General features: G+C 48.1%; 1 protein-coding gene across 1 annotated transcript; it reads left to right on the top strand.

Moving 5' to 3' along the window:
• Positions 1-5,915: 5,915 nt before the first annotated feature.
• LOC125555569 lies at positions 5,916-7,546 on the top strand. Its single transcript, XM_048718478.1, has 2 exons — positions 5,916-6,033; positions 6,118-7,546. Exon 2 carries the CDS (start codon positions 6,128-6,130, stop codon positions 7,364-7,366), a length of 1,239 nt encoding a protein of 412 aa, XP_048574435.1. The 5' UTR covers positions 5,916-6,033; positions 6,118-6,127; the 3' UTR covers positions 7,367-7,546.
• The last annotated feature ends 6,377 nt before the right edge of the window (positions 7,547-13,923 follow it).

Here is a 13,923-nt window from a genome sequence, read left to right as displayed (position 1 = left end):
AGAAGGTGAGGACTTCTTTGATACTTACTCACTCGTGGCTAGACTGACCACAATTCGGGTGCTACTATCACTGGCTGCCTCACATGGTCTTCTCGTTCATCAAATGGATGTTAAGACGGCTTTCCTCAACGAAGAGTTGAAGGAGGAAATTTACATGGATCAGCCAGATGGTTTTGTAGTACCTGGTCAGGAAGGAAAGGTGTGCAAGTTATTAAAGTCTTTATATGACCTTAAACAAGCTCCTAAGGAGTGGCATGAGAAGTTCAAAAGAACATTAATTGTTGTCGGCTTTGTAGTAAACGATGGTGACAAGTGTGTGTACTATCGCCATGGTGGGGGTGAAGGAGTTATTCTCTGTCTGTATGTCGACAACATAATGGTCTTTGGAACCAAACTTGATTTAATCAAGGAGGTTAAGGATTCCTTATCTCGTTGCTTTGAGATGAAGGATCTAGGAGTAGCTGATGTTATCTTAAACATCAAGTTGTTGAGAGATGAGAATGGTGGGATCACACTGCTTCAGTCTCACTATGTGGAAAAGATCTTGAGTCATTTTGGGTATAGCGACTGCGCGCCTTCTCCAACTCCATATGATGCTAGTGTGTTGCTTCAAAAGAATCGACGGATTGCTAGAGATCAACTGAGGTATTCTCGGATTATTGGCTCGCTTATGTATTTGGCGAGTGCCACGAGGCCTGACATCTTTTTTGCTGTGAGCAAGCTGAGTCGGTTTGTGTCAAAACCGGGAGATGATCATTGGCATGCGCTTGAGAGAGTTATGCGCTACTTGAAAGGCACTGCGAGCTATGGGATTCACTACACCGGGTATCCAAGGGTATTGGAGGGTTACAGTGACTCAAACTGGATATGTGATGCTGATGAGATTAAGGCCACAAGTGGTTATGTTTTTACACTTGGTGGTGGCGCTGTTTCCTGGAAGTCTTGTAAGCAGACCATCTTAACGAGGTCAACTATGAAAGCAGAACTCACAGCATTAGACACTGCCACTGTTGAAGCAGAGTGGCTTTGTGAGCTCTTGATGGACTTACCTATGGTTGAAAAACCAATACCCCTATCCTGATAAAATGTGATAATCAAACTGTGGTTGTCAAGATAAACAGTTCTAAGGACAATATGAAGTCCTCAAGGCATGTGAAGAGGAGACTAAAATATGTCAGAAAATTGAGGAACTTCAGAGTTATTACATTGGATTACACCCAAATGTTGACAAACTTGGCAGATCCCTTCACAAAGGGTTTATCACGTAATGTGATAGATAATGCATCAATGGAGATGAGTTTGAGACCCATCGCATGAGTTGTCCATAGTGGTAACCCACTCTATGTGATCGGAGATCCCGTGAAGTAGAGGTGGGAGATAAGCTGTTGGTCAGCTGAGAGGAGAGTATCCCTATTTCGATTATCCCACTCCATGAGAGCATCTCCAACAGGCGCGCTAAACAGGCGCCGCGCCGTAAATATACCCACTTTAGCGCACGCGCAACCCGATGGATGGCTCCAGCGGGCGCGCAATAACCGTGTGCGCGGTATAACCAGTTGGGCGCGTGGCAGGAAGCGGTACCTCGTGCGGTGTATTTGCGGCGCCCGCTTCCGCGCGCGGCACACTCGACGCTTGCGCTGCACTCTTCTTCTCCCCCTCCAAAGCCCCGCGCGCGCCGGCGCCGGCGACCCGCACCCATGGACGCACGCGCCGGCACCCCGCTCACCCCGTCCTATAGCCGCGACCCCCCCCCCCGCCGCCGCCACAAACCCTAGCCCGGGTGGCGTTGGCCTCGCCTCCGCCGGAGCTCCTCCGACCAGCGGCCTCGCGCGCGGACTCTTCATGCCACCGCGGTTGACCTCGGCGGCGGGTGGCGTCGCGCCGGCGCCGGCCCGAGCCGCCGCCCCCTCCTCCTCAAAGCTCCCCAATGCGGCGCGGCCAAAGAAGGGCAAGACATCGGCGAAGAAAAACAAGGCGACGGACGGCTCTGGCACCTCCAAGGCGAGGAGGAAGAAGCTTGCGGGGCGTGCGACGGGCGCGGCGGCTACCGAAGCGCCGGCAAGCTCACTCGTTGAGCCGGCGGCCGGCGCGCACAACATGTTCGACGAAATGCCTCCAAGGTAAAAAAAATTCTAACTTTTCATTTTTTTCGTTATTTTTTGAATGCATTCGTCACATATAGATAGCTTATTTGCATTGTGCAAAAAAATTGTAGTCTCAATGATGATGCATACATGTCAACGATGGGTGTTGGCTCCAACAATTCGCATTGGTCTCAAACCAATGACATGCATTTTGAAGACCATGAGTTCGAGGTGGACGAGGAGGGTGAAGGCATTGTCGACGCACCGAAAGGAAGAGCGGGCAATTACACCAACGCCGATGACATCTTACTATGCAATACTTGGTTGCAAGTGTCGAGGGATCCATCTGTTGGAGGTGATCAAAGTAGAGAAGCTTATTGGAACTGGATGAAGGAACACTTTGATGCTCGCAACGTGAGTGGAATTGACCGCTCCAACCGATCACTTAGGTCCCGATGGTCGACAATCAACTCGGATTGTCAAAGGTGGGCGGCCTGTCAAAAGGCGGTTGACAAGTTGAACCCAAGTGGCACAAATGAGGACGATAGAGTAAGTGCCATTTCATCTTAAATGTTGGTGCTAACTTGCTTTGTTTTGCTTGTTGTTGGTGCTAACTTGCTTTGTTTTCATGTAGTACAACATTGCGCAAAACTTGTTCAAAGAAGAGGAGAGGAAAACCAAGAAGGGGAAGATCAAGAAAGGAAGGGTATTTACTTTGCCTCATTGCTATGAAGTGTTGAAGGATGATGAGAAATGGAAGAAGCGTGAAGATTTGGATGATTTGCATTTGAGCGACAAACGGAAGCGAACAATTAAGTTGGATGATGATGATGAGGAGGAGGATGCATCAAGTGATGACGGCAAGAGAAGCCCCACACCCAACTCGGTTTCATACTCGAAGCTAAAGCGACCGGATGGGTGCAAGAAAGACAAAACCTAAAAGAAGAAGAGGAAAGGAGATGATGAGCTCAAAAATGCTATGGAAGCTATTGTGAAGGCAAGAAAAGAAGCCAACGAGGTGAGGAAAATGGCAAGGACCCAAGATGCCGCGGCCGAGGAGAGGAGGTTGGCGGCCGAGGAGAGGAGGGTGGTGGCCGAGGAGAGGAAGGTGGCTTTGGAGGAGAGGAAGGTGAGCAATAAGGAGCGAACTAGATTGTTGGAATGGGAGAAGCACTTGTTCTTTTTGGACACAACTAACTTCAATGCGGCGCAAAAGGAGTATGTCAATCTTGTCCAAGAAGAAGTCTTGATCCAAAAAAGAGCCATGGTTCATGCAATGGGTGGCGGTGGCCTCGGGGCCATGGGTGGCGGTGGCCTTGGCGCCATGGGTGGCATGGGTGGCTTCGGAGGTACCGTGGGCGGTTTAGGTGCAATGGGAGGCATGCCTGGCTTTGGAGCACCCCCCGACGGTATGGCCACCATGGGAGGCATGAGTTTTGCTTCTCTCATGGGAGGCATGGGTGCACCTCCGGCTGCCATGGGCGGAATGTCTTTCGATGTGCCTCCTCGCACACATTCCCATGAAGATGCCGTTGAAGATCTTGCCAACACCGTCGGAGCTTCACGTGATGCGGTGCGCGATGAGGAGAGGGAGGAAGATTCATCTTCGGAGGCGGAAGAATCGTCTTCCGAAGATGAGGACGAGGACGAGGACGAGGAATGATGTGTCTTTCATTTGTGTATTGAACTTGATTTGCATTTTGAACTTGGTTGGATGAACTTGTGGGCATGATTTTAAACTTGTGGGCATGAACTTCATCAACTTGTTTGTGTGAAATTTCTATTGTGTTGAAAATGTTTATCATTTTGTGTTGAAAATGCCATATGCAATGCACCGGCGAGTCGCGCGCGCTGCTGGAGATGCAATACTCTCCTGATCTGCATGGCAGGTTGATACTTGTCTTAATGTGTTCCAAGTGGCTTATTCGGGTAAGCAGAGATGTTGTCCTGCTGAGCATCTCCTGAGGAACACACCTATATGAATTTGACTGTTAAATGTCGCGGTCTGTGAGAATTGGGTGTTCTCTAATAAATTCATGAAAGGCCCTGAAGTATGACGTATACGCTCCACCCGCGGGGAAGCCTTGCGGCAGCCCAGTATCGATCAAGAATTTGTGTGAACCTAGTCTCGCAGAAAACTTATAGTTCAAGGCATAGTCCACTATTCAAGTTGTGATCTAGTGTAGTATAAATTTCTGAGTGAAAGTTCAACTTTACAGTCTTCACTGAGCACCGGTATATAAACAATGTTTTGGAACTAAATGATGAGATGTGCCAATGAGATTTTGTGGGGGATTATTGGAATTTTGCTAGTAGGCCTTTGGCCCAAAGCCCAACTAAAATTTTGAAATTCTCTTGGCTCATTCATGCACACATGTGAGTGAAGTGAGTGAGACTAAAGTTTAGTCCCACCACGGAAGTTGAGTGAGAGTTGCACATCTTTATAAGGTGAACTCTTCTATCACTTGTATGAGCATGAGAAGAGGAGACCTACACGCGCGTTCCTCCTCCTCCTCGCTCGCCTCGCCACGCCTCGTCACGCCGCGACATGACGCGCCGCGGGATTGAGCCGAGCCGAGGACAAAGCTATGCACGTTGTCTATATTTTTGCTGCTCGGAAAAAATTAATGAGTCGGAACCGTTTCCGATTCTTTTGGATCACGACTCGGACGTGGGGTTTACCCTAGTCGTCACCGTATCGTATGGTTTCGCACCACCGTTCCAGATCATTGCGCCGCCACGCAAGTCTTCTCCATCCCTCCTTCCGGCGTGCACCGCAAGAAGGGACAGCAGGCCTCCGGAACCCCGCCTCTTGTGATCCTGTACGGTAGAGGGGTGATCAGGTTTTTGGGAGCGCACTCGCGCGACTGCTGGCAGCGACGACTTCGCGAACGACGACTTCTTCTCCGACCTCGGCAACCTCATCCTCGACGACATGGGCGACAACGTCAACGCAGGCGGTGCTGCTCCTGTTGCATCGTATGTGATTCTATCATTGTTCGAGATCGTGGTAGAATTCATGTTTCTAATATGTGCCCTAGATGTGATATGTTCATCTACTATGCTAGCTCATATGATTAGTTTAATATCTGTTAGTACTATCATGATTTATCTTCTGTTTATTCGGATTAAATCTTGTAGTAATTTACTCTTGTTTTGAATAGTTATGAATAATTGGTTGCAGTGGGTGGAAGTAAACAACGAGGTTGGGAGTTAGTAATCTAAACACTCTAATAATACTCCCACCGTTCCAAAATAGATGACCTAACTTTGTATTGTCATCTATACAAAGTTGGGTCATCTATTTTGAAACGTAGGGAGTAGTTTACAGAGGGAATATTCTTTAATCTTTAAATAAGAAAAATACCTTATATGATCAAATAATCATACTGCTTTTTTAATACGGGTTGTGAGGGGTGTGCCGAAGGGCTCCGCAGATCACACGCAATGATCCCCGCAAGCAGCATGTGAACGCAGATCTTCTAGTCAAGCAGAGAAAAGGCGACGCGGCAGGCGGCACTGCAACAGTACAGACAGCACGCCGGGCAGCATGCATGGTGGTTACCACATGCAAGGTTAGACGCGTTGCCTATTTGGCAACTTTTTTAGCAACTGGGTACGTACGTAGTTGTTAATTTGCAACTGGGTACTGTAGTTGCTAGTTCCTCGCCGATTCCTCGTGTCTTTTCTTTTTTGTTTTTGTTTTTTGCAGGGGTTCTTCGTGTCTTAGAGCTAAACACTTTCCCGCTGCTTCCTAGAAATTGCTGCACACTTTCGCGCATCCTCTCCTATTAATATCACGACACGTCTCGGTTTCGCATCACTCCTCCTTCACCTGTTGTTGCATTTGAAGATCCATCTACACCCACTCTCTCTCTCTTCAGTTGGCTCTTGGTCCGCTAGCTCAATTCTGCTACACAACAACTGAAGGGAAATTGATAAGCAGAAGGTGGTATATATATATATTCTAATTTATGGTGGGTTCATGAATCGGCGAGTCCCACTCAGATTTCCTGGTTTGATTCCTCCGCAGGGGTAAAACAATGGAGATGGTACAGTCAGCACTTGTGGCTGAGGCCGTGAGCGCAGCCGTGTCCTTCCTGTTCACCGGCCGCGGGGAGAAGGCGTCGCCGGAGCGCCTCATGGAGAGGATGGAAATGGCGCACACAAGGCTGTCTCTGGGGCTCGAGAGGACCAGGAGGATGCCCATGACCATCATACCGTTGTTTTGCCTAAAGAAGAAGCTCAAGGATGCGTTTGAGGAGTGCGATGGTCTGCTCGACAAGGCGAGGGATCTCCGGCAGGTGGTGCCCTCTTTTCCCACAAAGATTATGCAAGCCGTCCTGCCCTCTTTCGTTGTCCCGAAACAAGATGTGCTGAGCAGCTCTGTTGTTGGAAGATTTGAGTGGCTTGCCGAGGAAGCCGACAAGTTTGTCAGGGACGTGGAGTCCGGATCGTCGCTTTCTCACTACAGGTTCCTGAACCCTCTCATCGGGCAGCTTCTTGAAGGTAAAAATATCCTCTACCACAAGGTGCAAAGAAGCCAGTCGTGTTCTCTTGGCATATGGCCGGTCTTTGTGGAAGAGTATGGCAGGGTTGCAAGGCTAGCTTTTCTTTATGAAGACCGCATGGCGCCGCATAAAAGTTTTAGGCTAATGTTGGCTCTGAGACTGTACGAGAGCACAAACATAGTTGGAGTTGCCGCGCAGTGTTTGCAGTCAATTGGAGCTCAGTTCAAGCCTATGGCCAAAGTTGGAGCTGGGGAACTCACTCGATTACCTACACAAGATGTCATGTACTGTGATTCAGTCGATTCGCTATGCTGGGATGAGATAGTCCGAATGACTACAAAATGGAGTCCAGACCCAATGTGTTGCATAGCAAATGGGATCAACAAGCCATGTGCTAACAATACCATCTCATCCGAGTTGACAGGCAGGTTCCCACAAGAAGTGATGTTCGTTTTATTCAAGTGTTGTTTTTCAGCTTCTGATCACTGCTCGAGGAGCTCAAGTAATGAAGCCTATATCAACACCATAAGAGCCTGGCCACCTCTAAAGCTGTCTGTTGGCTTTGCACCTCATATCTCGCCCAACCTCCCGGACGAGAGTAGCTTACACCAAATAGAAGAGGGGATAAGAAGAGAGGCAATCGATTATTTCATTCAACACCCAGAGCTGACGGACTATGAAATGGACTGGAACTCAGCACATGGGTGGGCTAGTTTTCGTGTTTCGAAGCCGATCACTGAAACTAGGAGAGGGTTGAAGAGAAGGCGTTAGAAGTTCAGACTTGAGAGCAGAGAAAAGCTTTCTACTGTATTTGCTTAAATAGCCTCTATCAGATGGTGATGTGCTTGATATATTATATGCCTGTGTCTTGTGAGCCTGCTGGCACGGGGCTGGCTAGTTGCTTAATTCGGATCATGTCTTATTTAAGCATTGGAACTATATGTCTTCATCTGTTTCCTCTGTTAATGACGTGCGATACGCGGCGGATCTGGCGACGGCGCGCATCGTTCATCTACACGACGGCGAGCTCCTCCTCCGAGGAGATGCCCTGCGCCTCGTCCTATTCGATGATGAGGACAGGGTGATCGACGCGCGGGCACTTCGTGAGCACGAGTCAGTGGATATTGGTTTCGTCGCCTCGTTCCCATGTTTTTTTGCGAGGATTATGGACAGGATTCCGACGACCGCCGGAGTGGATCCACCGCGGGTCGGTGGAGGATCAGACCAGAGCAATGTGACAGACCCTACGGTACACGGCACAGGGCGTCGCGCCACCGCACCCGACCCATCACGCATGGGGCCGAGGGGGAGGCGTCACCAATGGCGGATGCCGACCACGTGGACGGCGATCCTGGACGCCTACCACCACGCGATGCGCCGAGGGGGAGTACACAAGCCAAATCTCACCTACCTCTTGACCTAGACGTTGCCCTCTCGCATTTGTGGGCGGCGTGGCAGAACCCTAGATCTGATCCCCCTTCCTCCTTCTCCTGGTGGCGGGGAAAAATTGGCGGTGATTGCAGATCGTTCACCGAGATCGTCGCATCTCCTTCGCGCCCGCCAGATGCAATGGCTGACAAGGCGGGGCAAGGATTCTGTGGCGACCGTGGGGAGGGATTCGGTGCTGGACGCGCAGGCCGCGGCGCGGGTCGATTTGACCGCGGCGGTGGGCGCTTCGATCACGGTGGTCGGTTCGACCGTGGTGCGGGCAGATTCGACCGCGGTGGTGGCCGTTTCTCATGGCGGAGGGACTCCAACAACAACAACATCGACAAGACTGGCATCTCTGACACGTCCGAGGCCTCGCGTTGGGAGGCGGCGGCAGCGGCGACGGAGCGACAGAGTTCTAGCTCCGGGGGGCGTGTGGGTGGAGAAGAACAAGGGCTCCGCGGCTTCGGGTGGAGGGAGCTCGCACCAAGCCACTGAGCCGGCTCCAGCAACTACTACTCCTTCGACCTCGACGGCCATGGCCAAAAATCAGGTGCCCCCTTCCAATTCTGGTGATCTCTGTCCCATGTGCAAATCTGTTGGTCGTGCTCCGATCCGTTGCCTGTTAGCTTTCTGTGAGAGATCCAGTAAGTTGGGTCATCTAGCTTCTATATGTGTGGAATTCTTGCCATGGGAGTGTATCGCTCCTATGTGTGCATTTCAAGCTAGGAGACAGGGTTTTTTTATGTGCATGACTATTGTTCAGCAGAGCAGGCTAGAGAGAGATCATGCAATGTTATTATCACTGTGCTGAAATGGAACCCTATTGTGAAGCAGATGAACGATGCGTTCTTCCTTTATTTGGGTAAAACCTGGAGGTGCTCTGCTAAGTTAGTGGAGCCTGGTGTGTTTATAATGCGATTTCCGAACACTAGAGAGGTGGAAAAAGCTTGTTATAGTGATCGCATGACAATGAAACCATGCGGGACAGTGGTGAGGGTTACTAGATGGAATCATGATGATGGTGCCAAGGGTATTCTTGAAAAAGCTTGGTTCAAGGTGGGCGGGATCCCGATGGACAAAAGATATGAGAGGAATGTAGCGTTTGTTTCATCTCTGGCAGGAGTCTCTCTTGAGATAGACATGGCTACCCTGCATCGTCCTGATTCTGTTAGAGTTAAGCTTGGGTGTCGCAATGTGGATGAAATTATCCCAGTGGCTGAGTCAGTCCTGGGTGATCGCTTCTATGACTTCACTTTTTATGTGGATCAAGTGCTGGTGAGAGACCCAGACAGAATAAAGGAGGGCTGGGGGTGAAAGATCTCCACAAACAAAACATATCACTTTTAGCAAAGTGGTGGTGGAAGTTGGATACAGGGGAGGGGTTGTGGCAAGATGTGGTGAGAGCAAAATATCTTAAGAACAGCTCGTTAGCTACTGTGAAAACAAAATTTCATGACTCCCCTATCTGGAAAGCCTTGCTTAAAGTAAAGGAGATGTATATGGCCAGGAGGAAAGTGATTGTCAATAATGGCAATGTTGCCAGGTTGTGGCATGACCCCATTGGCACCCACCCACCTCTGGGGATCACCTATCCGGTCTTGTTCAGTATTGCTAACCACCAGGACAATACTGTTGCTCAGTTTATGAACCGTGCTAGTGGAGATATGTTCAGACGCAGGCTGAATACAGACCTATGTTATCAATTCGATGAGGACAAAAAAATTGTTGACAGCATTGACAGGCTGAATACAGACCTATGTTATCAATTCGATGAGGTCAAAAAAATTGTTGACAGCATTGACACTTCGGCTGGTCCAGATAAGATTGTGTGGGCTGTTGGACCCAAAGGCAAATACACCACTAAATCCATGTATTCTTATCTGGAGAGAGATCTTGCTGGCTGTGACTATAAATGGATTTGGAGGGCCGGATTACCTACCAAAATCCAGTTTTTCCTTTGGCAGCTTTTCCAGGATGCTGTCCTAACTAGAGATGTTATGAAGCGTCGAAACTGGGTTGGCAACCCCAGTTGTTCTTTCTGCGATTGCAGAGAAACATATCTGCATTTATTCTTTCTCTGTGCAGTGGCAAGGGTAGCCTGGCGTACTGTGGGGGTGATGCTTAGGACCGACTTATGTCCCAACAATTTGTGCCAGTTTTACTCTTGATGCTATGCATTTCTTCCTCAAGGGGAACGATATTTCACTGCGGGGCTGGCGGCTATATGCTGGGCTATTTGGAATCGTAGAAACCAGGCTACTTTTGAATTCAAAAAATTATCATCTTCTTTCGAGATTGTTTTCAATGCTTGTATGCACCTGTCTTATTGGGCGGGTCTTCTGAAGGGCGAAAGGCGAATGGAGCTGGAGCGTGGTGCGATGATTCTGAAGGAGAATGCTAAAGAGATGATGAGACTCTGCGCGACTGCACACGCGGTTGACGCCGTGGAGTGATCAGGCCGAGATGCCAAAGTCATTTGGAACCCTTTTGGAGTGATCGGGCCGAGATATCAAGGCATTTGGAAGCATTTTGTGGAGTCTGTTCTCCCCATGTTCTACATAACTGTGCTGCCTTTGTGTGGGTTGTAATGTGGTCTGAACTTAGTTTGGTTCGTTGTGTGTTGATGGTGCTTCACGGTTTTCGCCTTGTAGTGGGCGTTTCGATTGCGAGCGCCCACAGCGGGTTTCCCTGAAGTGCTTGACCTCGCTTTTTCCCTTTCCCTTATTTGAATTTAGAAATGGCTGTATTTCCGTTATATTTTAATGGAAACGGAATTAGCCCGGGTCAAAAAAAAATGTGCTTTACCTTCAGACACAATCATGGTTTGTGTATGGCTTGCAAGTCTGAATCTGTTTGAATCATTGTCAGAATCTGTTTACTACACATACTCTGTCGGCTCTGCTCTTGCTATATACTCCCTCCGTAAAGAAATATAAGAGCGTTTAGATCACTGTAAACACTCTTATACAGTATTTCTTTACAGAGAGAGTATTGCATATCTTCAGACAGAATCGTATAACCTCCTGTACTGGAGCATTCAGCAAGATACGGCAGAACTAGGCTAATCTGATGAGCCCCAGGCTGCAGCGGCCTCCTCACAGAGCGCCTCGTGGATTTAGGAGGAGATGACACTAATCAACCCCTCCCCTCTACCGCCTACAGGTTCAGGAAATGCAAGCAGCTAGCAATTGGATTGAGATTCTTTGAACAATTATTAATTTGTTAATTTAGCTTGAGGAGAGCAGCAAGTGATGACTTGAATTCAGTCCTGACGGCATGAAGGTCCTCCATGGCCGATTCATCCTCCGACGTGATCTCGGATGTCTGTCGGGTCCTAGGTAAGGCTTCACCGTGTTTACCCATTCCGCGTGGTTTGCTTTGAATTCGGACCTGAAACACATCTTCGGAAAAATTAATTTTGTCGCTGATGCACGCACGTACAGTTTGGGGATACTCCTGACATCCTATGTGCCCTACAGCTTTATTACACCGATCGAGTACAAATGCCTGCCTGAATTATGAATCTAGTAGTCGGCATGGTGGTGGTGTGCATTATCGATCGGGCACACAGTTAGGGCATCTGCAACGTCAACCCGCAAATTTCCTCTCACATCCGTCCTTGGACAGACGGACCAATCCGCGGATACAGATGCGGGAGGCCGCCATCCAACATTAGCCGTATACATCCGCTCTTCCTCATTTTTTTTCCAAGTTCGCAGGATCAAATAGCCGCATGCAAAGGGTACAGATGTTCAAATAGGTGCATACAACACTAGTTTAAATTTATAAAAGTTCAAATAGCCGCACGGAAAGGGTACATGCTCCGCGTCTTCAAGGACCGTGTGCAGCATCACCGTCTCATCGAAGTACTCCTCGTCCGATGTGTCATCGGACGACTCAACATACTGCTCATATATGTACTCCAAATAGAAATCCATTGCTAAAAAGAAGAAGGGACAACCGTTTTTAGCTTCGATAATTCATCGAACAGTTGTTGGGCATGGTGAAAATTACAACAATGGATGGTACCTGCCAGGGCGGTCGGAAGACAAGGGTTGAACAGAGATGGAGGAGAAGCGGGGTAGAGCCATGCTGGAGCGCCGGAGGTGACGGAGACGCAGAGTTCCGATAGGGGTATGCCGTGGTGCCTGGATGGTGGAGCGGCGGTGAAGGCAAGAGAGAAAGAAGGAAGGAGAGAAAACGGGGAGGATGGAGTCCCGGGGTCCGGGAAGGGTTTTGGGTGGGCAGGAGTGTCGAATTCTGATGTTTCACGTGTCCGGACTCCCGCAAAGCTCCCCCATTTTTGTCTCCGTTTTGCGGTAGAAATCGCATCCGGACCACCCCGCAGACCGATACAGGCCCACATTCGATGGCTCCCGCGGTCCGGACGGTTATAAGAGGTTTGCGGGTCCGTATGATTGACAGAGGCATTTGCACAAGAGTTAATACCAGTTTTAGAACACCCTTCGAACAAAATTAATTGACGCAACCTTTATACAATAAGAACTAAAAAATCCATAAAAGTGACCCTTAAACTTAAAAGGTCACTTTGGTGGACGGGCTCTAGTGAGCCTATATTTTGAATAGTGCCAAAATGATATTGTGAAGTTTCAAGATGCTTTGACATGTGTTGTTGAAAGTTTTTTTTTCAGAAAACTGCAGAAACTCATACATGGTTGCATATATAAACAGAAAAGTAAAAATAACCTCTCTTGTTAGCACTACATAGTTCACTCATATTTTGCATGCAAAGACTACATATCCAGTTTGGGTGTAGTTAAAACATCTTCCCAGGGCTTTATTGTGCTTTCCCAGATGGATTCAGTTTTAAAAGATCATGTTACATTTTATTTTTGTTCAGAAACATTACTCCTTGTTTTTTTGTCTTCAGCTCCCTTATATTGTTCTAAACCACTGATTCATGCTCAAATTGAATACAGAGCTAACCGGTTTAGTGAGGCAAAAAGATTCATATTTTTTTGCCAGTCAAAGCAGTATGTTCTATTAAATGAACGGGGGTTGAAATTCAAGGTTTGTTAGATTTCGACAAATGGAAAATAGAGCAGGGAATTAGCCGACTTACCTGGACGATTGGAGAGAGGCAATGACGCAGAGATGATTGCTCAGGGAGCCACGGCGTAGTGATGTGGCAGACGTCATTTTGTACCTCACTGTGCGACTGGCGTAACAATGATGATTTTTTTGAGAGCCGTTAGCATAGCAAAGAGACATAGATCAACGCAGACCTGACTGCGTTCTAAAGTGAGGTTGTGAATAGTGACATATGTAAAGAGACCAAACTAACTAAGTCTGTGTGCGTATAACACTCAATTTGAGTATGCAAACAACATTCGGACTATTAGCAAGTAATCAGGTAAGTGCTTATTACCCTGCAAGAAGTAAGCACAAAAATTTATGCTAAGGATCAAACAGATGCTAAAGAAGAAAATCCACATACTTATTCTAGAATGCATTCAATTCACCAGCTTGCTTTGCCTCACTGTCGCCAATCAAATTTATGATACCCAATCAAAAGCATACCTTTGTCTAGCATCATTTTAACAAGTACTTGTACGAGACAAAGACCATTCTTCTTTTGAGTTTCTTTGAATTCTCTATTGCAACCGCATACTCAAAGAAATAATCTTCTGGTTCCAACTTCCAATAAGACTCAATTGTCTTAAAAATAATATACCTTACCAGGTCAAGATACCTTATATTTTGCTCGCGTACTGAATAAACTTTTCCAAATGACAGGTGCCTGACGCTCCAGCTACCGTTTAATCGCACTGCTCGGATCTCGGCCCGAACGCTCCAGCTACCGTTCGATCGCACTGCTTGGATCTTGGCATTGGGTTGTTGCCATGTCACTCCAGTAGAATCGCTCGGGCTGTAAG

Source organism: Triticum urartu, chromosome 5 (genome assembly GCF_003073215.2).
Source record: "Triticum urartu cultivar G1812 chromosome 5, Tu2.1, whole genome shotgun sequence".
In the NCBI taxonomy this organism is placed as follows: Eukaryota; Viridiplantae; Streptophyta; class Magnoliopsida; order Poales; family Poaceae; genus Triticum; species Triticum urartu.
This window is presented reverse-complemented; position numbering and strand designations above follow the sequence as displayed.